The 26,138-nt window shown below is 41.9% G+C and overlaps 3 protein-coding genes across 15 annotated transcripts in view; all 3 read left to right on the top strand.

Annotated features, from left to right (window-relative positions):
* The window catches only part of pcnt (pericentrin), a 35,000-nt gene extending 21,664 nt beyond the window's left edge, over window positions 1–13,336 (top strand). For 4 of the 8 annotated variants that reach the window (XM_034525698.1, XM_034525693.1, XM_034525695.1 and 1 more), the window contains 24 exons: window positions 205–437; window positions 686–793; window positions 1,066–1,086; window positions 1,449–1,685; window positions 1,767–1,940; window positions 2,191–2,343; window positions 2,952–3,131; window positions 3,233–4,258; window positions 5,258–5,428; window positions 5,589–5,778; window positions 5,878–6,209; window positions 6,307–6,409; window positions 6,581–6,753; window positions 6,843–7,118; window positions 7,204–7,361; window positions 7,776–7,905; window positions 8,361–9,176; window positions 9,308–9,508; window positions 9,653–9,871; window positions 10,487–10,710; window positions 10,783–10,862; window positions 10,977–11,118; window positions 11,225–11,346; window positions 12,873–13,336. In XM_034525698.1, the coding sequence (XP_034381589.1) occupies window positions 205–437; window positions 686–793; window positions 1,066–1,086; window positions 1,449–1,685; window positions 1,767–1,940; window positions 2,191–2,343; window positions 2,952–3,131; window positions 3,233–4,258; window positions 5,258–5,428; window positions 5,589–5,778; window positions 5,878–6,209; window positions 6,307–6,409; window positions 6,581–6,753; window positions 6,843–7,118; window positions 7,204–7,361; window positions 7,776–7,905; window positions 8,361–9,176; window positions 9,308–9,508; window positions 9,653–9,871; window positions 10,487–10,710; window positions 10,783–10,862; window positions 10,977–11,118; window positions 11,225–11,346; window positions 12,873–12,916 (5,513 nt within the window). In that variant the 3' untranslated portion in view covers window positions 12,917–13,336. The remainder of the gene's footprint in view (window positions 1–204; window positions 438–685; window positions 794–1,065; window positions 1,087–1,448; window positions 1,686–1,766; window positions 1,941–2,190; window positions 2,344–2,951; window positions 3,132–3,232; window positions 4,259–5,257; window positions 5,429–5,588; window positions 5,779–5,877; window positions 6,210–6,306; window positions 6,410–6,580; window positions 6,754–6,842; window positions 7,119–7,203; window positions 7,362–7,775; window positions 7,906–8,360; window positions 9,177–9,307; window positions 9,509–9,652; window positions 9,872–10,486; window positions 10,711–10,782; window positions 10,863–10,976; window positions 11,119–11,224; window positions 11,347–12,872) is intronic. The other 4 variants (XM_034525699.1, XM_034525697.1, XM_034525700.1 and 1 more) reach the window with 2 other exon arrangements.
* Window positions 13,337–14,363: 1,027 nt separating this feature from the next.
* Window positions 14,364–20,969, top strand: senp2 (SUMO specific peptidase 2). 2 transcript variants are annotated; one of them, XM_034562939.1, is made up of 17 exons: window positions 14,364–14,737; window positions 15,396–15,457; window positions 15,547–15,659; window positions 16,150–16,216; window positions 16,359–16,440; window positions 16,554–16,722; window positions 17,061–17,167; window positions 17,281–17,363; window positions 17,621–17,669; window positions 17,767–17,839; window positions 17,940–18,095; window positions 18,189–18,320; window positions 18,901–19,125; window positions 19,394–19,473; window positions 19,586–19,670; window positions 19,765–19,860; window positions 19,959–20,969. In XM_034562939.1, exons 1-17 carry the CDS (start codon window positions 14,559–14,561, stop codon window positions 20,019–20,021), a joined length of 1,821 nt encoding a protein of 606 aa, XP_034418830.1. In that variant the 5' UTR covers window positions 14,364–14,558; the 3' UTR covers window positions 20,022–20,969. The 2 variants fall into 2 exon arrangements, with proteins under 2 accessions (XP_034418830.1, XP_034418831.1); XM_034562940.1 differs by having other exon boundaries at window positions 14,396–14,737; window positions 17,943–18,095.
* A 571-nt stretch (window positions 20,970–21,540) lies between these two features.
* LOC117751243 (transformer-2 protein homolog alpha-like) lies at window positions 21,541–26,096 on the top strand. 5 transcript variants are annotated; one of them, XM_034562944.1, is made up of 9 exons: window positions 21,541–22,416; window positions 23,016–23,149; window positions 23,301–23,451; window positions 23,802–23,990; window positions 24,466–24,581; window positions 24,685–24,692; window positions 24,753–24,903; window positions 25,147–25,217; window positions 25,412–26,096. In XM_034562944.1, the coding sequence occupies exons 1-9, from the start codon at window positions 22,297–22,299 to the stop codon at window positions 25,420–25,422; spliced, it is 951 nt and encodes a 316-aa protein (XP_034418835.1). In that variant the 5' UTR covers window positions 21,541–22,296; the 3' UTR covers window positions 25,423–26,096. The 5 variants fall into 5 exon arrangements, with proteins under 5 accessions (XP_034418835.1, XP_034418836.1, XP_034418834.1 ...); XM_034562945.1 differs by having other exon boundaries at window positions 24,685–24,686; XM_034562943.1 differs by having other exon boundaries at window positions 21,541–21,876; window positions 22,375–22,416; window positions 24,685–24,903.
* The last annotated feature ends 42 nt before the right edge of the window (window positions 26,097–26,138 follow it).

Here is a 26,138-nt window from a genome sequence, read left to right on the forward strand (position 1 = left end):
AATGTGTTTGTCCAGAGCTGTCAAAGTGAATGCATTCAGTTCATTTTTTTTTTTCCAGGAGCAAAAGCACAGGATGTGTAATCGTTGTATGTATTTAACTCCTAACGTCTTCTCGGGTTTTAAAATGCCTCTATGTATATTTGCATGGAAACAATTGCCCTAACTGTACCCTTTTTTAAAAAAAAAATTTTTTTATTCTTCAAGCTCTACTGGCCGAGACGGAGCGTTTAACCCAGGATAGGCTGGACTTGCAGCGGCAGGCAGAAAAGGACCACAGCTCTCTGTCTCTGCGCCTCAGGGTTCTGGAGAGAGAGCTGGAGGAGCAGGAAACGAAGGGCCTGGAGACCGAGCAGCACCACAAAACCCACACCGAGGACCTCAACCAGCGAGTCCAAGCACTCGAGAAACAGCTGAAACATGACCGCCAGTTTATAGAAGTGAGTTTTTACCAATTTTAAATAAATGTAGCTTAAAATCTCCCTTTTTTTATTTCATGCAATTCTTTCTAAATATTTAATTTGTCCCCTTTTTTAATTTGAAGTCATCTAAACACTTACAATTATGATCTTGCATTCTCGTTTCACTTACTTTCGAGTGTTCTTTGAGAGTGTCGCAGGGCGTTTCTCATGTTGCTGCTTAAAGTCGCCGACACAATCTTTCACATCACTTGTTCCTGTGCATTTAGGAGCAGGCTGTGGAGCGTGAACACGAGAGAGACGACTTCCAGCAGGAGATCCGAAGCCTGGAGGCCCAACTCCGACCGACAGGCAGCGTAGATAACAAAGGACACAGGGTGAGGCCCATTCATTTGTTAGCGAGTGTATAGAGTAACATCTAACGGGTAATAGTTCTCACCTGGACATAATCTCACAACATGCCGTTTCTATCTAAAGAGTGGATTGCATTTGCATTGTGTGTGCGTTTGATGCGTTTTTGAGATGAGTGTCTATGGCATTGCTCATGGGATTATGAAATAATGTGTCGCAGGGGTTGAAGTGATGTTTGTCATGTCATGAGCCTGACTTTTGCCATGTGTTTATCCCTGTGCTGAACGGATTGCTGTAGTTTGAGGACTTGGTTCAGCAGGTATGAAATCTAACTGTAGCATACTTCTCCTAGCTCCTCTGACTCTTTTGCATGGTGTGTATTGTACATCATTATTTTCATGCAATCATTCGTAGATTAATTTCCACCGCTTATATGTGCTTGTTCTCCATTCATTCCCATTAATTATTTTTGTTTGTTAATATTCATTTGCTTCTGTTTCGCACTGCATTTGTCTTTCACCTCCATGTCGCTGCTCTCTGGAATGGCTTAACGTCCATGTTCAATGCCAGCGGCAGCAGATCCGGAATGGCTAATTTATCCCCAATTCATGTAGTTTTCACTCCATTAAAACTCTTGAAACTTTTCATCCAAAACGTTGCCTCCCCTCTATGTCTCTGCAGGTGGAGAGTCTACAAGCTATCATTAAAGACAAAACGGATGACCATGCCTCCATTCTTGCAGCCAATCAGCAAGCTCAGCGCGATCTTGCGGAGCGCAATGACGAGATAGACAAGCTAGCCGGGCGAATCCGAGAACTAGAGCAAGCACTGCTGAATAGCACAGAGAGTCATAGATCTGTCAGTCACCTGGAGCAAGAGCTCCAAAGAGCAAAGCTGAGGGAACAGGAGCTCACACAAGTAAGACGACTGAACACTTGAACTGGCAATCGCTCTTAATACCGCAGTTCTTTTTCTCACAAATGTGCTCTCTTTTGTCAGGATAAGCAGGCACTGGAGCAGCAGCAGCTGTCGAACAGGCTTCAGATCTCCGCCCTGCAATCCAAAGTGGATGAGACGAGACACAGTTACCATGACAACACGCGTGACCCCACTCAGGAGCTTAGCGATGCCCTGGACACTGCTCAACAGAGCCTACAGAGCAAAGAGCAAGAGGTCTGTACGATTTTAACCCAAAGCCAGTGTTTGGTAGCTAAGATCATTTGGGCTGATGAGTGGTGGTTGTTTGCTACATTTGGCTGCAGTGCCACCTTTTGGCACAAATGTGTATGCAAACTTGAGCGATCTTTTAAAAGTCACCACGAGGGCAAGACACTTTCTTTGAAAGCTCTGTATTTTTAACCACAACCAAAAATTGGGTTGAGTCTTTTGTCTATATTTAACAAGTAATGTTGTGTCTTTGTAGGTCGAGGTCCTGCTTGGCCAACTGGAGACTGTGCAGAGGGACTTGAGCCTCAAAGAGGTTGAACTAAAACACTTTGCACTACAGCTGGAGCTACTGACCAATCAGAATGCAGCTCAGGTTAACGAGTTTCAAGAAGAGATTGCTGCCCTAAAGGTCAGTGCTATTTCATTATTTTCGTCAATCTTTAAAGCTGCTTCATAAGTACTTGGAAGCGTACCCCTGCCAAAAACATATATTTTTTTCCAATTAAACTGACTGTTGGAGACCTTATAGACCTAAAAGTACTTTCATGTATTTTGGAGATATCCCCTTCCGTAACATCCTAGAAACACTCTTTCAAACCAACATGTCTTTATTTTTGGGCTTCGCTACCTAAGTAACCAGTAGGAACTTCAATAGAGGAAAAGGGATGAATACTTAATGAAAATGTCACTGGTGGTTTCTTACATATCCATAAGAAATAATGAATAACAATGCTCACACATTGGGAACCCAGAACATTGATTATTTACATATAATCCCACATAATATACATTTAAGTATACATCATACACACCACATACAGTGAGTGTACATGTTACCCTCTCATTGAGTATGTATGTATGTAATTTTATTTATAATCCCCCCCCCCAGAATATTTATTTACTTCATGATTTTGTTTATTTATAGTTGATAAACAAGAACTGACCCCCAAAATAAGCCTAACTTAAAACGTACAGTATAACTTATAATTGAACTGGTATGTACAACTCTGCTTGCAGGAAAATGTGTCGGCTCTCCTCATACTCAAGGAGGAGCAAGAGGAGCAAAGTGAGATGGAGGACACCGAGGAAGAGACCCTCTCCTCGGCCTTACTCCAGGAGAAAAATCTGGAGATCGACCAGCTCAACAATGAGCTCCAAAAACTGGAACAGGAGTTGGAGAACACCAGAGACGACAAGGTCAGAATACGTACACACAGAAGACATGCAGACAGTGTGGCAGAGTTTTATGAGGAAAATGTAATGGTCACATTAATTGTTTTTGTCTTTCTGACAAAAAGGCTTTGGAGGCTGAGCTCGAGGACCTGCGCTCACAAGTGGAACACCTTCAGTCTGAAATCATGAGGGTGCGTCAGGACAAACGGGAGGAAGAGGAGCGCCTTCATGAGGTCATCAGCACACTGCAGGCAGAACTCGCCACATTAGGCCCCAACCTGCATGAAGTCAGTGACTCTCAGGATGGTGACAGCATCAACCCCTCGCCGGCTCCCAGCCCCGAACCTGACCACTATACCATCCAGGAGCAAGCGAGGAGGGGAGGACCGACCAGCCTGAAGCAGGAGCTCAGTCTGAGTCATTCTGCCTCATCTCGTTCCCTTCGATCTCATCTCAAGGCCCTCCAGACTCAGCTGGAGACTGCGGTGGCAGAGAAGGACGGACTGGAGCGATTGCTCCTCACCCAGGAGGAAGATTACAGAGGACATGGGGAGGAGTTCGGAAAGAGGCTGACAGCTGAGCGTGAGAGGGCAGATGAACTTCAAGGTGTCCTTGCTGTCAAAGCAGCTGAGCTGGAGGAAGTCAGAGCCCAGAAAGAAGAGGAGATGGAGACAAGGAAACTATCTGAAGTGGAGAGGGACAGTTACCAAATTCAAGCCCAAGAGATGAGCGCACTGCACGAGAAGAACGTCCACCTCAGCTCTCTTGTTATGGAACTCCAGAAGAAAGAACAGGAGAGCGTGAAAGAGATCAGGACTCTAAAATCAAAAGAGCAGGAAATGCAAACCGAAATAGAAGTCCTTCGAGAAACCAGTCTCACTCTTGAGAGACAAGTCCAGGAGGTTAGGGCCGAGGTGGTGGACATGGAGGAACTGGTTGCTATGGAAAGGACAAAGATGAAAACCCTCAAGACTGTGAAGGGAGAGCTTTGGGCTGAACGTGAGGCACTGAGGAGGAGGGAGGGGCAACTCCAGGAGGAAATTGAAAGGCTCAGGCAGGAAGGAAATTCCATGAGGGCCTGTATCCAGGACCTGACAGGTCGTCTCAATGAGAAGGAAACCAGTCAAGAAGAGGCTCAAAAGGAAGTGCTGGTGAGTCTAAATCCAAGATGCAAATGTACAATACAATTTCATACACATAGTTGCAACCTTTTTTTTAACTTCCTAATTGAATTATAGGCCTTTCATTAAATATAGAAATTAGAACATTACCTTTTTTAATTTGATGGCGTAAAAAGGTTCATTTACATAATTCATACACTTATAAACAGCAGTGAAGTTGACTTTATTTGAATGTACTGTAATTATGTCTCCGAATATAAATACTTAAATGTATGTGGTAAATGCACTGACTGCCTTTTTTAATCAGGTGATAAGAACCAGAACAATTCATTTTCTTCAGCCTGTGCTCCAGGTTTAAAGGGGGTCTGAGTTTCTACTAAGCTGTATCAACAGGCCCCAAGTCTAGACAGCCAATATCTTGCTGCTGCTTTTTTTTTTTTTGCTAGCGTACAGCTACGCTAGCAACCGCAGGCGAAACCACATCTGGTTATAGTTAACTGCCGTAACACGTCACATTACACAGTCACTCCAGACACGGCAGACTCTTACTAACAGAGGAAGTGACATTCAAACGAGGAAGCTGGAGGAAAATCTATGTTAGCGTTTTTCTGTTTTCTTTTTTTTAAAGCTCCGATGCTTTTTATGTTTAATTTCTTTACCTTTATAACTTGGCAGGATGTCGTAAAGAGAAGTTGTAGTCGAAATGAAAAGAGGCTGCAAAGCATTTGTTGGGCTGCTGCACGTCAATGCTCTCTGGGCTGTTTTGGATTAGTTCATTGTCGTTTGTAGCAAATGTAGCCATTGTTGTTGTCTACTAAAGGTTTCTTGCCGTGTTTGTAAAAGAATGAAACAGCGTTGAAACACCGTACATGCGGTACTTGTTAAATATGTATTTACATTGCAAATCAGTTGTTGCTCTTATGTAAACAGTCGTTTTTCCAGGAAAACTAAAAGCTGTGAAGTTAAAATATGGTATGCAGGGTTTCATGAATACTAAGAAAAGGCTGCTAATGGGAATGTTTGTCTCAGACCCATGCTGAGGTGACTCTGGCTAAAGCTGATGCTGCCTTGAGACAGAGGGAGGCTGAACTCGCCAGACTGAAGGCAGCGCATCAGGCTCTGAGGGCCGAGCTGACTGCGGTGAAACAGGCTCTGAGTACGAGTGCCGAGAATACTGAGAAACTACATGAGGAAGGACAGGTATGAAAACTGAACAAAATATTAGATATAAATTGTAAAGCAGTGGGACTTAATCTTTCTTTCTGTACAGATCCACTGTTTGTATCGTGGCGGTACTGGATTGAGTATTCTAAGCTGTATTGACTGCCTTTTTTAAATGTTATTTATTTATTTCTATCAGACCAAAGACCGTGTCTTAGTCGACCTGGAGACTGATAACCAGCGGCTGAAGGCGGAGCTTCAAGGTGTACAACAAGACCTGGCTGTACAGGAAGAGGAACTATCCTATCAGCAAGGAGAACTACAGCAGCTCAGACAACACTGTCACCAGCAAGACACACTTCATCAGCAGCAAGGATACCCACAGAAGGGTGAGCACTTAGCAGTGTTGCAAACATACACTGCTGTTATATTTTCACAACGGTAACACGTTCTCATAGTGACATATTTTATTTTTTTTCATCCGTCAGATATTTCCCACCGAGCTTTTGAGGATGTCGTGAGCGTGTCTCATGAAGCCTCTCTGAGCTCTCCGGAGGTTTTAAGGAGACTCGAATGCTCCGAAGACAGAATCCCGGAACGGTTCCATGTCTCTGCTCTCGGCTCTCGTCTGTCTGAGTTCAGCGCTCTGAACTGCACGGGCCTGGATCTCCACCAGGTCAAGACCTCACCCAGGGTTCTGATGGAGCCTCCTCACTCCAGGACCATCACACCAGATCCAGCCACACGGAGTACCCACTCCCCAGGCTCTGTGTCAGTATCTGACAACTTCTCCATGCTCGACTCACTGGACACTGATAAAGTATGTGGTTATAAAACTTCCACTTGGCATTTGTTCATTTCTTTGGTTCAAATGTGGTTACATATTTGTTTAATCTTTTGTAATTACTTTTTCTTAGGTGCATGAGTTGGAAGAACTTGATCTAACGGCACCTACATCCCCCCTGGGCTCCACCTCCTCCTTGTCAGCACCAGAATGGGCCAGTGATGGATATGGCAGCAGTGAGTATTACCTCTTTTTTGCACAAAATGGAGTTTCATGACGCAAAGAAATTAGATGTATCAGGCTTTTGTCTACATAGACGATACTTGTTGGTAGCATCAATCTTTTTTTGGTGTACATTGGCAATAAGAAAAATATAGAATATTTTCTGTTTTCCTCTTGTGCTTCAGATGTGAGTTCAGAATTGGGTGCGAGGCTGAGAGTAGAACTGGAACAGACTGAAAGGCTGGATGCTCAGTTTCTTGAGTATCTCCACTGCCGAGGAATGAACCCCACAGTTAACACAGATAGTGCTGCAGGCAGTATGAGCTACAGTGATGACCTGCTGTCGCCTGAGCTTCAGGTAGGCTTTATTGGAACTTGGAACAGTAATTCTATTGATTTCACAATATGCCTAGTTTTTACTCTGTTTCTTTCTCCGTCTTTCTGCAGGTTCTGTTGAAGAAAGTGTATAAAGAAAGCTGCCGAATTCTCACATTGTCCCAACGTCGTGCCACGTCCTCAACACAACCTTGTGTCTCTGACTTAAGAGCCTTCTCGTTGAGTCAGAGAGGGCATCATTCTGAAGATGGCGCCATCACACTGGACCAGCGGGACAGTTCATCCTCCAACCCCCCCATGAGCTGGCAGCAGGAGAAGAGGGCACTACAGGAGACTGTGATTGCTCTCCGAGAGCTGCTCTGTCGAATGGCCCAGAGACGCACAGAAGTGAGTTTCTGTGGTTTTAAAGGGACTTTACAATCAAGGACATTTATATCTTCACTTACTGATCACGTTCTTCTTTCTTCCTCAGACTGACCACAGAGATGAAGATGACAGGCACAGAGATAGTCTCCAAACTGACGGACAGGGTGACTCCCAGCTAAGGACTGAGCTGGAGGAGAGCCAGAAACAACTGAAATGTGCTCATGACACTCAGCAAGAGCAAAAGAACAAAATACAGTCAGTCAGGTATGTTACACGCACTAAATAACGACGTTCAAAAGTTGACGTATCATACAAAAACAGAATAGACAGTATATATTTTTAAATCTATTGTAAAATCAGCACTTATTACTGGAATGCAATCATACTAGTGTTTATGTAATCTCTGAAATTGAGATTACATCATTTTGAACATTCAATTACAATTAAATCCAGCTCATGTCAACCAGTGAGTGCATGTTTAAATGTGTTACTGCTCACCTCCCTAATTATGAAATAATCCTGTTTTTTGTGTTATAACGCATTGGTTTAGGGAATCCTGGTTCCTCAGTTCTTTTGTGTAGTTTTAAGGATCTGTGGTACTAGTATACACTTTTACTCATGCGACCATGCAATACTATAAAAAGCAGTGAAAAGTAAGGTGCTTTTCTTTTTCTTTAGGATGGCTGTGGAAGAGGGTGAGGAAGCTTTGAGACGGGAGAAGATGAGAATCCAGGAGCTTCAACAACAACTGGAGCAGGAGAGAGCTCTGAGTCTCCGTAAGGACAGAGAGGATGAGGAAAGGAGAGAGGTAAGACGAGGACTTAAAACATGCATACTGAATGTCCTGTAAATTCTCATATAAAAGCTGGTATTCAAATGATGACATAATGGCCAAGAGCCAGGACAAACAATTGAAGGCCAGTTGTTAATGCAGATTGAAAGGTCATCAACTATAACAGCACATGGTCATTTTAGTATAATGTACATTTCCACAGTATTACATTTTGGGTACAAAATCAAACACTTCCTGTTTGTTCACATTAAAAAAAGCTTTCTAATTGGGTTACTGCAAGATCTTTGTACCTGAAATGTTTGGTTGTAGTGTTGACTTTCATTCATAGCAGCTTTACATTGGTCAGGGGAAATGCAAAGTGGAGCCCCTTGCGGTATAAAAACTGAAAATAATACACAGTATCACTGTATTCTTTACATTGTTTGTTCTTTAAAACTCAGTGTACTCTCATTCCCTTTTTAAACTGACAGATGACTCTCCTCTTCCATCTCCAGGCTGTGCAAGTTTCCTCTGAGCAGCAGAGGTCAGAGGTCACGGCTCTGAAGGGTCAGGTGGAGCAGGAGAGGGTGGCCTGCAGCAACCTCAGACGGGAGCTTCAGATTGATCAGTCCCGCAGTGTGCTGCTGGAGAAACGCCTCGACGACACCCAGAAGGAGCTAGAAGATGACCGGAAACTTTCTGCTCACCAACATGAGCTCAACTTGCAAGACAAGACTCGCCTTGAGCGCCTCCTGGCTGAAGCAGAATCTCGCCAAGCAGAAATTCACTCCAAGCTCGCAAATGCTCACAGGAAGTTGGATGAAGAGAGAGACCGTAGCTCTAGGCAGGTGGATGAACTCAGCCGCAGACACGAGGCTGATGCCGCCAGAGACGGGAAGTTCCTCTCCGACATGCGCGCCCAGCTCGAGCAGGAGCGAAGGCAGGGGGAGGAGCTGGTAGTTGAGATGGACAAACTTAGAGCTGAGCTACTGCAGAGTAGGAGGAAATGGGAAGAGGAGGACCGAACGAGGAGGATGGAGCTGCAGAAGGAGCAGGAGGCCGCCACTCGATATCGTGTAGCTATGGAGACCTTGAAGGAGCAGAAACGGGAAACCGGCTGTGCTTTAGAGATGGAGCGCGAGAGGTCCAGACACCAAGGCGTGGAACAGGCTGAGCTGAAGGAGAGACTGCGACTTCTGAAGGACAAAGAGAGGGAGAGGGAGGAGCAGTGGGAGAGGGAGAAGAGGAAGGAGAGGCAAGAGCAGATGGAGCGGGAGAGACGACAGGACAGGACCAACAGCCAATTGGTAAAATATCATCAATCTACTTCTTTACTATGCTCAATGCTTTCACAAATGTAATGCTCTTATTTTAGAGGTGTTCAAGACAGTTCTGGATACACATGAACGCGCTTCCTTACAAACATTTCTGATTTCAGTGTGAGTTGGAGCTGTTGAGGCAACAGGACCAGCAGCGCATGCAGGAGCTCCAGCGCACACTGGCAGATCTGGAGAGCGAGGAGAGAGAGATGGCCGCTCAGAGGCTGTCGAGACGAACCACCGGGCAGCATCCCAAGGCTGCATCGTCACAGCACCTCCAGAGTGACTTCCAGGCGGGCAGTGCACAACTAAACCAGCAGGTACACAAGTGGTTATTACACAAACACTGCAGTAAAACCAAAACGTGGTGCTATGCCCCGGAACCCTGTATTAGATGCTGTGTAATGCTAGTATTATCGGACTTACCGGACTGTTGTAAAATTACTGTACTTTTCTCGCCGTAGATGCCGTCTGTGCCGACATCGCCCAGTCTGCTTGAAAGGTTCCTGAAGGAGAACTCTGAACTTACAGAGCGCGTGACATCGCTGAGTCAGGAGAGAGCCACCCTCAAACATACACTCGGCTGCTTGGAGCGACAGCTGCGGCGCACAGAGAGCGAGCTCGCCAAGGTCACCACAGAAACTGAAAACAGACCCATCCACGATGTGACCAGCAACAACAAGGTCAGTACGAAACACACGCTCATAAGCACATTTGTTATGATATAGAAATGGCATCATACATATATTTTTATAAGCTGTCCAGGAACAGATTTTACAAGATGTATCACTGCAGTGTTTTCTGTACTGTTTCTATAATGTATTTAGCCTCCCCCATCCTCATCCTAAATTATGTCTTTTTCGTTTGATATACTTTTTATTTATTTATTTTTTCAGCTAGCAAAGTGCTGCATTTACAAGTGTTATACTTCAGAGCAAATATATGACCAACCTGTAGAAAACACAGGGGCACTATACTTCCAAACGTTGCCTCACAGACGAATCAATACAGCCACTAAAGGGCAATATTATTTAATTCTGGTTTCTAATCCAGCCAACACTTTTCCTGCACCTGGTCCCTAAATATATTAATGGTTTGTATGTACTTTGATGTCATTACACTTCTTGTTTTGAGTGGTAATGAAAAGGTGAAGAGGGGCCTACTTGGGTGAATCCAAATAGTTTAATTACAGGCTGGTGGCTTAATTGTAAAAATATAATTACCAATGTTAACTTGAACACGTTACTGTAATGCTGAAATACAATATATATTACAACCTGTGTTTTATTGTTTTTCAGATGCAGCGCTTGTATGAGCGCTACCTGCGTGCTGAGAGCTTCAGGAAAGCTCTGGTGTACCAGAAACGTTACCTGCTGCTGCTTTTGGGTGGTTTCCAGGAGTGTGAGCAGGCCACGCTGTGTCTCATCGCTCATATGGGAGCACGGCCGTCACCCCCACTCTCCCGGAACAGACCCCTCGGACGATTTAGGGCTGCTGTTCGAGTTGTCATTGCTGTCTCAAGGTAGCGAGCGTGTAGAGTTAAGACTTGCCTCAGCCTCGTCTATGGATACAACTGATCACACTTTATTTTCAGAATGCGGTTCCTGACCAGGAAATGGCAGAGAGCGATCAGAAGATTATCTGTATCTGGGACTGTCAATGGGCATGCTCACGGTCAGCTCAGTGAACACATTTAATGATACTGTGCATCATCTCTCTGTGTGTGTGTGTGTGTGTATATGAGTTGGTGATTTTATTTTATTTTTTAAATTGCAATGTCTCTTACAGGGCCTAAAGCTGAAGTTTTAAAGCAACAACAGCCACGATTAAATTTTGACACGCCACCAAACAGAGACGGCAGTGCCGTCCACAGAGACACCGTGTCGGCTCTCGTTCCACCCAAAACATCTCCCTTCAGGTTGCACAACAGGTTTGGGCTCATCTTAAACTCGACATCGTTAAGTGGACGTCTTCACAAATATTTTAATGGCATTTAAAGTACATTTTTCATCAATGATATGTTCTCCTCCCTTCAGGGTTTGCTCCAGCACCTCTCTAGAGCATTCAGTAGGAACGTCTCAGGATCCAGAGCGATCGCTGACAGAATATATCCAGCATCTAGAGAAGGTCCAGCAACGGTTGGTGGGAGTAAGACCAGGTGAACAGCATTAAGTATACAAGGAAGGTGACTCAGTTTAATTTCAGCACAAACTATGGGAGTTGAATGCACCAAGGTGGATGACGTTTTAAAAAGCTGTCACAGATGTGGCGCACACTGGAGGCACAGGGTGTCAGGTGAACTCTGAGTCCATTCATCGGATATAGGATTGGGGCTCCTCCTGGATTTCATTCATTGCACTGTAGTCCATGTTTGTGTTTACAATATATCAGTGATTGGGCCTGAGCAGCGTACAGTTCGGTAAGAATTTATACTTGTGTCGGTACCCACAAATTTCAAGGCATCCCACTCAGAAACAACCAAATTAATAAGCACAACTTCTTGGGTTCTGAGTCCCTAATTAGAATTGTAGCGAGTGATTTCACACTGGGAGATGTTACAGGGCACTGGGTTTATGTTTTATAGCTCTTATGCCGAGATCAGACCACACATCACATATCTGCCCGCTGATGGCTCAAACAAGCCATTCCCCTTTTAGTGACATGGCAGAATACATCAGAGCCACTAACAACTTCTACATCATGCTCTGTGACATTTCCCCAGAGGAGCACAAACCACTTGTTTGTCATCAACTCTAAACATGGCAAAGTGAAGAATTATGTCTTTTACTCTTGGGTCACAAGCATTATACCAAATTAACCACAGATATGGAGGTGACATCATCATCTGCACACTCTCCATCTTTTAATTGAATGGGAAGAATAAAGACCCACTGAATGTTTTCATTCGTGCCAGGTGGAACAATTCTGATGTTTCGTGGCACCAATCACCTCTATACGTCATGCACACTAGGATTGCCTAATCTGACACTATCAATACACACATATTGGGTAGTCTGATCCCAGCATTAGATGCATGTCTCCTAATTTGGTTTTCCAGGAAGTGCTTTTTTCTAGTCTAAAATATACACAGAAAAGGCGCTACTGGTTACAGAGTTCATTACAAGCCAAGTAATTCTACCAAAAACTGGCCTAACACTTCCTGCAAAACAGCATTTATTAAATCCCACAAAACCTGTGTGCTCTATCATCTCCCAACCTAGTAAGCAAGACTCATTTAGCCCTGCCCCCTAAAGAGGAGAGGAGGATACAGGCAGCCTGTTCCCCTGATATGATTGGTTATCGGCAGCGCTGGCTGCAGGAGAATAGGACGTGGCTGTACCTGAGCTGCTTGTCGCCCCTTTACCTGAATGGTCCAGGTGAGTGTGAGTGTAAAATACTCACTCCACCAAATGTCAAAGCAGCATAATACACCTCTGACACTGGGTGCTTTTAATCATTCACTGAGTGCACGAGATAAGCGGTGGGAGCCCTCTGGTCTGAAAGATAAATGCAAACCTGCTTTTGCAATATTTACTGAGGTGTACATTTACTTAAGTGTTCAAGAATTTTGTAAAAGTTCGACCATCACCGGTAGTTTTGTCTTTCACTTTATGATAGTTTGTGTGTATTTTATGTGTCTGGATACTAATCACCTTACTTTGTTGTTTTTGTGTGTTCTATTAGGTTTGTCTGCTTTCCAGCCCGACCCAAAGTTATCCGACCACTGAATGAATGAATGTCTGCTGTCTGCATATCATTCCAAAACTGTAGAAAAATCAAATGTGTAGAAAGGAATTATTGTGTGTTTAATTTTTGAAAGACGTGATTTTATAATTGCATAAATTATTTTGGAATATTTTTCTATTCTCTGTACACTAGTATTTTTAAGGTCATCTTGAGATGTTGCAAAAACAAATGATTTTTCTTTATTTTAAATATTGTTTATTTTTTATATCCCATTGTGCTTGTAAATAGGACTGATGTTTGTTTTACATGCGTCCAAATTTGCACAGACTTTTTTTTTCTTGAAATCCATGATTAACATAGCTAGTGAGTACATTATTGCATAAAGGTGAACCATATTTGTTTTTTGTATTTGCATTTCTACCATAAAGTTGATAAATATTTTTAATGTGTTTACAAACCAAGGAGACTGGCTTTATTTTATGGCACCTCATTAATTGATTATATCCTGTGGTATCCGTTAGTCTTGCACTATGAAAGTTCTTTAAAAAAAAAAAAATCACATTTAAGCTGCAAGCAGTTACATTTTCACCAGTCCTGATATGTCAACTTTGGGGAGTTTTGAGATATGATAAAGCCCCCAAAAAGGTAAATCAATTGGCATAATAATAATAATAAACATGACCGTAGAATAGGGCCTTCGCTGGCCCGAAGTTGTCGACGCGTGGACCCCAATTAGATGGTTTTCTTGTGTGCGGTTTATTCAATTAACCTTAATAGAAGATAATCAGTTTGAACATGCATGCTTTAAAAAAATAAAAATACCCTGACTGTTACAATAATTTTAAAAAACTGAATGTTCTCCAATAACGGATAATAAAGACTACAGGCTCATTTGAATTGATAGTTGTAGTGGTTGTTTCCACCAAGAAAACAAAGAAAGTACAAGAGAGTTTGCATGATACATCTACAAATACTCATGGTAAATCAGATTTATGAGATGTTTAGTCCGAAAGGGAAAATTATATTAAGTTGCATTCCAAAAATAATAATTGTAAGGAATTGTCATTTTTGGCACTTGCAAATGACAGATAATGAAAAACGTTTAACATACTTTGGTGTCTCATTTTTACTTATTTCCTGAAGATTTCATTAGATTCGATACTAGATATTTAGAAATATATTACATTTTTCGTCAAGAAGCCATACTTTGTGTTTAATATTGACTTCCTATTTTATTACACTAGTTTGTAATTAAAATGTAGTCGACACCTATATCATCCCCATTTTTTTTTTCTTGAGAGTTACTGAGGTATTTATGTAACACGTAATCAACATCTTTGAATCTCAGAAGCAGCCAGTAGTCTGACCTGCCACTGACGCTGTCTAAGCACTCCGTCAGGGGTTCGTTTGTTTATGAAGCCGGCAGAAGCCGCTTGTGATGTTCCTCCAATGATTCTTTAGAGCTCCGCCCACATGTTTTCCGTCGGCGCATAAAACGTTCGCACCACGTGAGACATCAACATAGAATGACGCACATCCTTGGCGCACAGCGATGCTAAAGCTAAGCTACGCCAACGGCGGGCTGCGTGTGTGTCGTAGGTCGCTGTATGACATCTTATCTGTGGTTAAATAGTCCTGGACCGCGTAGAAGGCCGCGCTACCATTTTCTGGTATCTGTCTGGGATGTATGGATGGATAGTTGACGGAATCTCGTCGCTGTTTGAGCCCGTTACGGGGCAAAACCCCACCGACTGGCCCGGGAAAGGTAACGTTAACGACGACGGACCCACGCGACCTGGCGTGGGAGCGCGAACGCAACGGCAGGAGAACCACAGCAGAGCAGCGAAAAGGAACTACCAGAGGTCGGTTGTTGGGAGATTAAAGAGCATTTCTGTGCCCTTTCGATGTGTTCACGAATACTAGTGACACCATTGTATCCCCTCGGTTATTTATTGTACTTGACGTTAATTTAATCATAATAAGGAAGAGATTGGCTATAACGTTAGGTTATTTAAGGTAACAAGCTAGCTCTTGTTAACCGTGTGAATAAACAGAAACATAGAATAGTCAGTCATAACATGAAACACAGAGAGGTTATATTTAATATTTGTTTGTTTTAATAGCACAAACAGTCACCCAAATGTAATGTGTTTGGTTTCACATGTGTCAACGTTAATCACACTCCAACGCATAACGATACCAATGCAGTCAAATATAACAGACCTGCAATTAATTATGACCTGCATGGACTTTTGGCCAGACAAGATGAGACGTCACTTTGGACTCATCATAGTTTCCCAGACTGTTGTGTGATACAAACCTGACTTGTTACTCAAAGACGATCATTAGTTGGATGCAGGTGTACCTAAAGAACTTAATAAAAATAAAAAATAAAAATGATAGGCACAAATTGTAGCTAACCCAAATCTCTCATCACTTTGTTGATAGTATGTTATGGAGTCAGACATATTGGGATATTGTTAGTATCCCTCATCTCAAACTAATTTGTTCTTGTTACAGTGTTGATGTTGCAGACGGTGTTTGCCAGAGTGACCAGTTAGAGGTGAAGAGACGGAGGCGAGGTTTGTTAAATAAATGGATTGGCGTCATATTAATTCCAAGTCTCCCTCTAATGAAGACTGTTGTTAATTTGGGGTGTCCTGTGTGTCAGATGTAGTCGTTAGCTTTGTGAAGAAGACGGTGGCCGGGGTAGCAAGTCTGCTCAGGCTGCGGAACCCGCTGACGACCAGGGGTGAGAAGCCCAGACATTATGAAGACACGCAGGTTTGAGCTCCGACTCCCTCATCACACGCATGTGCACATTTGAATTTTGATACAGGGGAATTAAAGTCTGATCCACACAGATGCCCAGCAGACCTATAGGAAGTCAGCGTTCAATCACTAGCCCTTTTGTGTTCATGCGCAACTTTCATAGGAATCAACAGTAGCCCTCCTCCAACACTGTATCCAGTTCTCTTTACACATCTATGATGCACGGCTGCTGACATGTTCAGTCCAGGTCTTGTCTTGTAAATATCAATCGTCCTGTTCACACTACTGAAATGCTTGCTGGGTGACCCAAATTGAACGGTTCTGAATAGATGTGTGTTGCATCCAAGATGCGCTGAGGACACGTTTGGAAATGTTGCTGTATTTTGTATGTAGTCCAGTATGAACAAAACGGTCTTACTGTACTACAGACAAAACTGTCTGAAAATTGTTAAACAGCCACCTAACTCGCATGTCTATCTTTTTTTAAATGCTTTTGATCCAGCCCGTTACTCTGATGGGGATAGATGAGCTCCACACCTCGTGGCTGAACAGTACTGAGTGGAGAATGAGTAAGCAAAGACAGCTGTCATTGCAGGAGAAGAATGATCTGTTGACTATTTCTGTCTCTTTGTTTCATCCACCCTCTGCACTGAGTGGTCCTCTTACCCTTCTGCCTATTGTCATTTGCTTGATTTTGTTGTTTGTCCTCAGGTAAACCAGTAGTCGTTGTGAATGAGAGGAGTGGGAAGAATCCCTTTCAGAGCACCTCGTCTCCTTTAATGAGGAAATACAGGCAAGTCACGGTCCAGTACCCTTCACTCATCCAATATGCTGTAAATATACCTACAAGGCTGTATAATCATCAAATGCTTCTTTGCTAATGCACATAACCTTGTTTGAATCCAGCGGGGCAGGGCTGTCTGCAGGGCTTCCCGACAGGGGGAAGGAGAGGAGAGGCTCTCTGCAGCTGCTGCCCTCCAGACCTGCTCTGAGGGTGGGAACCACGAACCCTGATCTAACCTGTATTGGCTTTGGACACCACCGCTGCTACAAGCCCAGCCTTACTGTGGAAGAGGTAAGATAGTGTGTAGGTTTTATTTGTTGGGTTTATATATGGATACTTTAGAAAAAGGCATTGATTGTACAATTTTAAAGAATTTAGAAGTCTTTAAAATAACCACTGATATTATAAATTTTTTTAGGTTTAAAAAATCTGATGATTGTGTACTCGCGGTTAGTATATATATATTTAACATAAAATGCAATAATCATCTTGATAAGGATTCCTTAGATTTATTTTACAAGGGGGAAAAATTGGCCCAATATTTAAAAAAACTGTTGTTTTTACCACTAATCATGCTTTCTGTACCACATGGCTGTGTCAGTTATCATGTATTTGGGATCTTCCTTTAGGCCATAAAGCAGAACAATAAGGAGCACTACAGGCGCTTGCTGGAGATGGTATCGGAACAGTACAGCAAAAGCCAACCACTACCTTTCAACCAAACAAAACCGCAAGAGTGAGTATAACCCATTATTCAGGTGGAGTATTTACATATTTCATTGAGGTCCATTTAACAACACAACGTAGGACGTGAGCTGCTCTCATATCCCTTTCTCCTTTTCCTCCCAGTGAGTTGCTTTCACAGGTTGATCACAAAACTGCTGCTTCAGGAAAAGCCTTTGAATCAGTGTCCAGGAAGATGGGATACACGGGTAAGACACCTCGGAAGACATTGATCTGTAAATATATTTGGTTTTAGTGGGTAGTTTTATGTGATGTCTTTTATTTCTCAGTTTTAACTGTAGAATTAAGTTATTATACCCTACTTGTTAGTTGTTGTTTTTTTAGAGATTTAAACAATTCCTCAAATAAACAGACCAGTATTCACATAACAGTTGAAATATGTCCACCTGAGTAAACGTGTTTAATGAATCTACCCTCCTCAACCGTCACTTGTCTTTTTGAACAGCTTCCCCAAATGCGTTTACATGGAGAAATGCATCTGCAACCAAGGACAGGTTAGTGTAGTAAGTCTGTCTACTAGATTAGTAAATGCATGTAATGTATATTGATTCATCCTGCACATTGTACAAACATGTTTGATTTATTTTCCAGGTGGGGGAGCTTGACTTTTAGTAAGACCTTCAGTGGAGCCCTTGAGGACACGCAGCCTGTTCGATGTGCAATGGTAGTCATTTATCTCGACATGTCAAAGCACCCTTTAAGTTGTGATAACAGGTGGAAACGGCATTTATTACTTGTGTCTGTTATGTCGACCTGTGTTGCAGCAGAAACAGGCAGCAGATTTGGACCTTTCTACAGAAGTAGCAACTCGCCTCAATCTCGTGGACAGAGAGACTCCTGATGTCAGTCACCCAGACGCACATTCTGCACACACGGCATATACATGGCACAGTGATGAGGACACACCCAGGCTGACCAAGGTGAGACGATCAGGAGTGTGGGGGAGTCCTTGTGTTGAAGAAATCATGCCTGCAATTTCTTTTATTTAATGCATTTGTTGTCTTTGTGTGTAGGAAATGGCAGCGGAGGTGAGTTGTGCTCTGGCTCAGAGTGACCCCAACCTTGTTCTCAGTGCAGCTTTCAAACTACGCATCACACAGAGAGACCTGGCCACACTGCAGGAGGGCGGCTGGATCAACGATGAGGTAGGTACCCTGAGTCAGTGGGACAATTTAAACCGTACACGGAAGCTCCCCGTTTGTAGGATAGTCGCTTGAACGTTCTTTATAAGTAGACCCAATTACATTTTTTAAACATCCAATATTTGCACGCTTTGACTTTCCTCCCTGCTGCTCTCCTAGAGTTTCAGTCCCCCCGAGTCCCCTCCCACATGACCAAATTTCAAAATCCATCCACTATATTTATAAGAAATAGCATTGTGTCACTTTTTTGTGTTTAAAAAAAAAAATTAATTCACCTATGTCTTCCAAGAATCGCTTGTTGACCAACACAGAGACGTGTGTTGCTGGTGTGAACAGTCGTGCTACCGTTCAGGGAACTATTGACATAACTCAGCGCTTTGGGGCACTTCTCTCTCTAGTGAGATCCTGGAGTTTGATCTTATTTGGATTCACCCTTAGAAAGTATAACGGCGACTTGCAATATACTGTATCATCCATGTCCTTAAATGATTAAATAAGTTCAAAATAAGAGAAGTCTTGAAATCACATTTAGGAATGTTTTAAATATGTATTAAGTTGTGCCTCATCTGTTTCACTTACCAAGGTGATTAACTTCTACCTGTCCCTGGTCATGGAGCGATGTTCTGGTGAAGCAGCAGGATTGAAAATCTACTCGTTCAGCACCTTCTTCTTCCCAAAGCTGCGAGGTGGAGGAGGCGGGCAGGCTGGAGGACACCCTGCTGTAAAGCGCTGGACCAAGACTGTCGACCTTTTCCTCTACGACCTCATCCTGGTCCCTCTGCACCTGGGCGTCCACTGGGCAATGGCTGTGAGTGAGAACCACAATGACTATAGATGTGTTATTTGCCATGTCGCAATCCTCCTTTTTAGTTGTCGTCTCTTGACAGTGTCTTGAGTGCTTTCGCAGTTTTTGGCATAGAATTGGGTAAACTGGAGTTTTTATTATTTTGTCACTATAATTATAAGCATTTCCTTTTTGTTGACCATCAAGAACATACAAAACAAAAAATCCAAGGGTGGTTATTATGCAGCATATTTAAATGTTTTTCTTCCTTCCCTCTCTCTCTCTCTCCCAGGTAATTGATTTTAAGTCAAAGACAGTGATGTCATATGACTCGATGGGACAGAGGCACGATGATGTCTGTAGTCTTTTACTGTGAGTCCTCATTGTGTTTTTAAGCTTTGGTTATCAGGCCTTTTTTAAATGCCTTTTCCATAGGACGCCTTATATTCTTGCACAATTCCTCATCAATATTCTCCTTTTCCAGACTCTACCTTAAAGAGGAGCACAAAGCAAAGAGAGGCAGAGAGCTTGACAGCCCCAAGTGGACTGTTGGAAGCTTGAGGGCCACTGTAAGTCAAACTGAGAAAAATGACTTAACACTAAATGGAATATGTTTATTGTTACTGTGCGATTTAATGTTTTGTACATTGCTCATGGCTCTAGGAGATTCCCCAGCAGAAAAATGGCAGTGACTGTGGCGTTTTTGTCTGTAAATATGCTGACTATATTGCAAAAGGAAGGCCTCTCACCTTTAAACAGGTGAACACTTCATAATCAACCTTGTATAGTAACACTTTTTAAAATTAATAATTTTTTTATTTTTATTAACACAAAGTAATATGTTCCTCTGTCTACAGTGCCACATGCCTCTCTTCAGGAAACTGATGATTTGGGAAATCCTCAATCAGAAACTGCAATAGAGGATCGCAACAATCAAAAAAACAAAAATAGCCTGACAACAGTGACTTTCTCAATGGGCGCAACTACATGGTGAAAGAAAAGAATATGGCTGGGCCAATGAAGTGGTCTCAACTGACTGGAATCTAACGCACTGTTACAGGTCTGGAGAAATGATAACACTAGTCTTAAAAGGTGACTGTCCCTTTTTCTGTCTGGGATGTATTGACACTTTGTAATCTCTGAGTTGTAATTGGAGACATTATTGGGATGGAAGAACGTGTATGTATTGCACAAACTTTGGCACTACTGACTGGCTTTTTTTTTTTTTATTGACTTTGGATTCTTGGTTCTTCTGTTTTTGAAGTTCTGCCTGAAGTGCCTTCAGCCCTTTTAACACTGAGCTCAACTTGGAGCATGCTTTTGCATATTTGAAGAAATCGCTTGGCCACATACAACTCAAAAGCCTGGCTCATAATTTGTTGGATTGGATTGTTGCAGTGATATTTTCCACTTCCAATTATCAGAGTGGACAGCAACTAACTTCTATGCTATTTAGTCATTACTCTCAATTTCTGTGAAATAGACAATGAAAATCTAAATACCTCCTTTCCGGTCCCCTTTTGAGAGAAATCGTGCATGGTTGAATGCCTGTTTGTTTGTTTGTTTGTTTTGCGATTATTTATGACTTGACTGGATAAGAAAGGGTTTCGGGATGTGTTTATCGTATGTTTTTCTCCATGAGTGGAGCATTAATAGTTGTCTCCCCACATGTAACTTAAGGCGCTGTCACTTCTGTGAATCTTTTCCATGAGCATATTGCAAGAGGCTACTTAGGGCTAAAACATTGACTTACAGTATAGTCTACTGCATAGCAAACTACTGTACACACATGCATGTTTGAGTTCATGCTTTAAAAATGTGATTTTCTTTTTTTTCTCCCTGTAATAAAGTACTTCATTTTTTTTAAATTGGAGTTTGATATATATTAAATCACTCCTGCAGTGGCTACTAGAGGTTTCAACTGAAGGTGTGTGTCTGAGAATCTATATTACAATAAATTGTCACATTTACCTCAATATTACATTACAAATGCAAAATAATTGGGGGCAACTGCAGAAGGAAAAAAATCGACGAGAACAAATGGATAGATGGCTGGATGGATAAAATAAAAATAGAGAAGGGGACACTAAAGCACACTGATTGTGTGATTAAAAACATAGCATAGGCAATGCATGCCTTTTTGTTGGAACAGCAAGTTTTTAGATACGTATTCAAAGTCTTTGTAAAAAAACTTGGAAACTTACACTTGGCAAACATAATCAATACACTTGTTATATACACCTGTTACTCAAATGTTCTCTCATATCTAAAGAATCCACATAAAATGTTCATAACATTAAATAATAAAATCTGACCGATTTATAATTATTCTTCTGGAAAAATCAATGACTTCCGTGTAATGTGACCCAGCTGCTCAACGTCAAACACGCAGACTGAATATAAGAAACGTGAAAAGCGTGTACATTTCTTGCTTAAAATATAGAGGGGACCATTACAAAAATAGATTATTATTATTAAACTGAGTATTGTTTAGTGCAGGCTACTTATTTTCGATCACATATTGTGTAGGTGACATTCGCAGCTTTTGTTTTGCCAACCCTGAGCCGGAAGCCGAATGTTTAGCTTTCGTGACATCGTCAGACGAGTTGCGGCTAGCTAGCTCGTGCGAAGACAATATTTGCTGTGCGTTAAATATTTTGCAGGCAATAAAGTTGCATCGGTCGTCAGTCCGTTTACCACGTGCTTTGTGCTCATCTGCCGTCTAGTAACAGTAACGGTAACATGAGTGACACCGAGAAAGAGTTCAGGGAGCAGGTGAGTTGCGATGAGAAGTTGAGATAACAGTTTGAAACATCTAGCTAGCTTAAACGTTAGCGTCAGCTGCGTTTTTTTGCAGGTCGGTTAGCGGCCGTACTCTTTGATAATAGGCCTCCAATCTGAGTTAAATGTGTTCTATGTAGCGTTTACCTGAGTAACGTTAACTGGAAGAGTACTGAGTGTTAAGCAAATGTCAACAACAATAACAGTGACGTCACGAGATGTAGCTACAAATTGCGCTTTATTTGCTGAATTGTTTCTTAACGTAGCTGAACTATTCAAATATTCATTACCAGTTAATATTAAATAATCATTAATGTACGACAATTCAATATTTAATGTCTGTAATGTTCAGATTTATATCCGTATGATGTAGGACCAATCAAGCTAACATAGACGTGTGACGTTATTCAGCGAATGTTTTTTTATTTGTGTACCTTTTTGGCTCTTACAGAAACCAACTTGCCTTATCACCCTTGTTTGTTCTTTGTTAAGGTTGAGGTTGGAAGAAAGAAAAAGGCGGAAGACGTGTCAGATGTGAAGTTGTTATTATTTGGCGCTGATGGTGTTGATGCATGCTAATGTGTTGGATGCTGAAAAGAAGCTATCAAGATCTGTCCCCACTACTACTAGTGTTGTAATGGCAGATGGTAAATGGGGGAAGAGGAGGAAAAAGAAGTCATTATGTCAAACTGAAGAAAGAAGAAATGAAGGGTTGTTTTGAAGTTAAAGAAGTTATGAAGTTAAGATCAAAAGTTTACCAGGGTATGATTAATTTCCTAACAGCCTGCTATGCTACTCCTTTTCATCCTGTTTCTTTCTCTTAAGCATGAGCATTTTTTTTCTCTCTCTATAAGAAACATCACTGGTCAATCCCTCCAAACCTTCTAGTTTTACTTTTTGTACAATCTGTCTTTCAGCTAAATTACACAATATATTATTTCATTCTGCATTGTTATGTATGACCTCCTTATAAACACATTCCTAATAAGAGTAGTGAAAAACCTGTGATGAAATGTCATGAACTCTCTCTGGGGGCGGGGGTATGTAGAGGTCAACGCTGTCACCTCCTTGCCCTTTATTTAGCACACAATTTTCTGTAGAGTGTTTCTTATTTCAGTGTCTGGTCTGTCCAGGACTCACGGCCTGGTTCTAGGAGTGCGTCCCCTCGGGGTTCAGCAAAATCAACCAGCCGCTCACCAGCAGGCTCAAAAGATGGCTCCCGCCGCTCCAGGTCGAGATCCAGATCCAGATCCAAATCCAAATCTAGGTGAGATTGGTTTTGTTTTCATGTGCATATGAAGGTGGTGTTTTCAAAGTTAGGGGGGAATATGTGGACTCATGCACTACATTTTTAAAGCTTTTGTGCATGTGACACAAGTACATTACACGCTCTGATTTCAGTTCATGTCCTTCCCCAGGTCCCGTTCCCATCGAAGCTCACGCAGGCATCATTCCCGCTCTCGTTCCCGACGCCATTCCAGGAGCCGATCTCGTAGCTGGGAGTATCGCCGGCATAGGAGCCATAGCCGTTCCCCCATGTCAAATCGCCGCAGACACATTGGCAACAGGGTATATATATATATTAAATGCTTCCTCAACATGCTTGAGATGGGCTTCCCTTGGGACTTAAAGTTTCTGAAATTGAAATTTGAATGAGGGATTTACCTTTGAAAATATTTGCTCTAAATAAACTCAGCCTCTTCAGTGGTTTTCATTGTCTAGATTTAACAATTTTATGTTGACTTAATACGTTTACCAGATCATATGTGAAAGCCCTTTATGGTGTCCAATCTTTAGGATTTTCATCTCTTGTCAGATATCCAGGTGCTGATGTGCTTCAGAAAAGGAGTAGTTATTGCAGTGATGTGACGGGTCATTTGGCCACAATATTTTTACACTCCTCTTTTTACTCTGAACAGGCCAACCCAGACCCACACAACTGTCTGGGTGTGTTTGGACTGAGTCTGTACACAACGGAGAGAGATCTGAGGGAGGTTTTCTCTAAATACGGCCCTTTGAGTAACGTCAACATTGTGTATGACCAGCAGTCACGTCGCTCAAGAGGCTTTGCCTTTGTCTACTTTGAAAACTGTGAGGACTCCAAGGAGGTACAGAAGATAAGACAGATATGAGAGTTTTACAATGTTGACCACACATTACACAGCAAATCCTTTTTTTATTCCATGCATTTGAACAGTTTCAAGTGTTTTCGTTATTAAGTAAACAGCTGTGATACATCAAGCTCTGGTAACGTATGATGGATGTTTGTCATTTCTTTTTTGACATCCTACTGTGTAAATGAGACATGAAGCGTGTTTACTAAAAGGGAGAGAAGAGTCTGTAACTACCGTCCAGACTGGAGTCTACTCTAGCAGCGACACCCATCATATAAATGGGTTATGTGCGGGTTCAATATGCGTTCAATAGACCATGTCTTACACATGTATCTGTATAAAAAGGGGATTTGACTGAAGTCTGTGCAATGCTTTGGATTCAGGACCAAAGTTTAAACATAAACTATTTATTTATTTATTTATTAGATTTATAACTAATGCCCTACTTCTGACTGGTGTGGGTTTTTAGGCTAAGGAGCGTGCCAATGGGATGGAGCTTGATGGCCGAAGGATCCGAGTGGATTTCTCCATCACAAAAAGGGCCCATACACCCACTCCTGGAATCTACATGGGACGTCCCACATAGTGAGTGTTTCTTAACCCTAAAGCTAAGATTTTAGGGACATTTTTAGAAGTTTGTGTGGTATTTGAAGAGGTGTCACCAACGTTTATTCTGTGTGTTTTACAGTGGTGGTGGTGGTGGTAGCGGCGGAGGAGAAGGGGGAGGAGGTGGAGGAGGTGGAGGAGGTGGTGGAGGTGGTGGTGGTAGCGGCAGCGGTGGTAGCAGTAGTGGTGGTTCATCGCGACGTGCCTCTAGAGACTATGACCGGAGCTACGACAGAGGCTATGACAGAAGTTATGATCGTGACTATGATCGCTATGACGACAGAGAGTACAGATCATACAAGTGAGTTGTTTTCCCATAGCCTGTCATATTAAGCTATGATTGATTTTATGGTTATTTGAGTATCATATAAGCATTCTTTACATGTCATTCTTTTTAAACTAGTATTTAAAGATCAAAAGTAAATATGACTGAAATGATATTGTCTAAGTGTCTTTAAAATAACATGTAAAATTCTACTTTTGGTTTTTATGACTAATCTATATCATTAAATAATCTTGCGGTTTGGTTTCCTCCCCCCCACAGACGCAGATCTCCATCTCCTTACTGTAGCAGGGGGTACCGCTCACGATCCCGATCACGGTCCTACTCGCCACGTATGTGTAAACCATTTTTCTATATTGGCATATTTAGAGTTTATATAAAATTCAGGTGTTGATGTAACTTCCACAAATACTTTGTCTTCGTAAAAGTTTAGTTTATCCACAAAAAAACTAACATAAATCATGCTTGTATTCTTTTTGATATACATCAAGTCTGACACCTAACCCCTGTTCTTTTTTTCCCACAGGTCACTACTGAACATTTAGAAAAGAAGGCAACAGATTCAGTGTTATTGTTCAGATGCATACTTTTTATGTTTTGTTTTATTTTGCTTTGTTTTAAAATAATATATGTGGTTTTGAAGGTCTAAAAAAAAAAAATTGTCCCAGAGATGCAGTCTGTCTAAGCACCACAAACTCTGTAAATTTGTAGGCAAACTTTTTAGATAGGTAAACAAGCATCTTTGGATCTCATAAAAAAAAAAAAGAAACGGCTTACATTGTTTTGGGAATCCTAACAGCTAAAACCTTTTGGTTTGTTTATGCTCTGCTCAACAAGTTTGGTTTTTATACAAGAAAGACGTTCTTTGGTATATTATATTTTCTCATTTTGCTGTTTGTATGTAGCCGTCAAGATCCCAGTTTGCATGTGTTTAATGTTTTGAAGACCATCTTTCTATTTATTTTTGTGTTTTTTTCAAATGGAAAGTATGTTTTGGGGTTGTTGTACATACACAAAAAGATACTTTGGTCTGTTGTTCAGTGACAGTTTGTAGTATACTGTGATGGCCACATTGCACTGTGGTTTTAGATGCAGGAATGCTGCAGGTATTGTTGCAGGTGTTGTACCATGAAGTCCCATCAAAACAGTTTGAGTTATTTGGTGTGTTTTTTTTTCGTAACAGAAATAAAAATATTACTGCTTAGTCTTCATGCATGCACCCTCATTCGAGTGATTGTCTGTAATGAAGCCCT

The sequence above is a fragment of the Cyclopterus lumpus genome, chromosome 22 (assembly GCF_009769545.1).
Source record: "Cyclopterus lumpus isolate fCycLum1 chromosome 22, fCycLum1.pri, whole genome shotgun sequence".
Classification (NCBI taxonomy): Eukaryota; Metazoa; Chordata; class Actinopteri; order Perciformes; family Cyclopteridae; genus Cyclopterus; species Cyclopterus lumpus.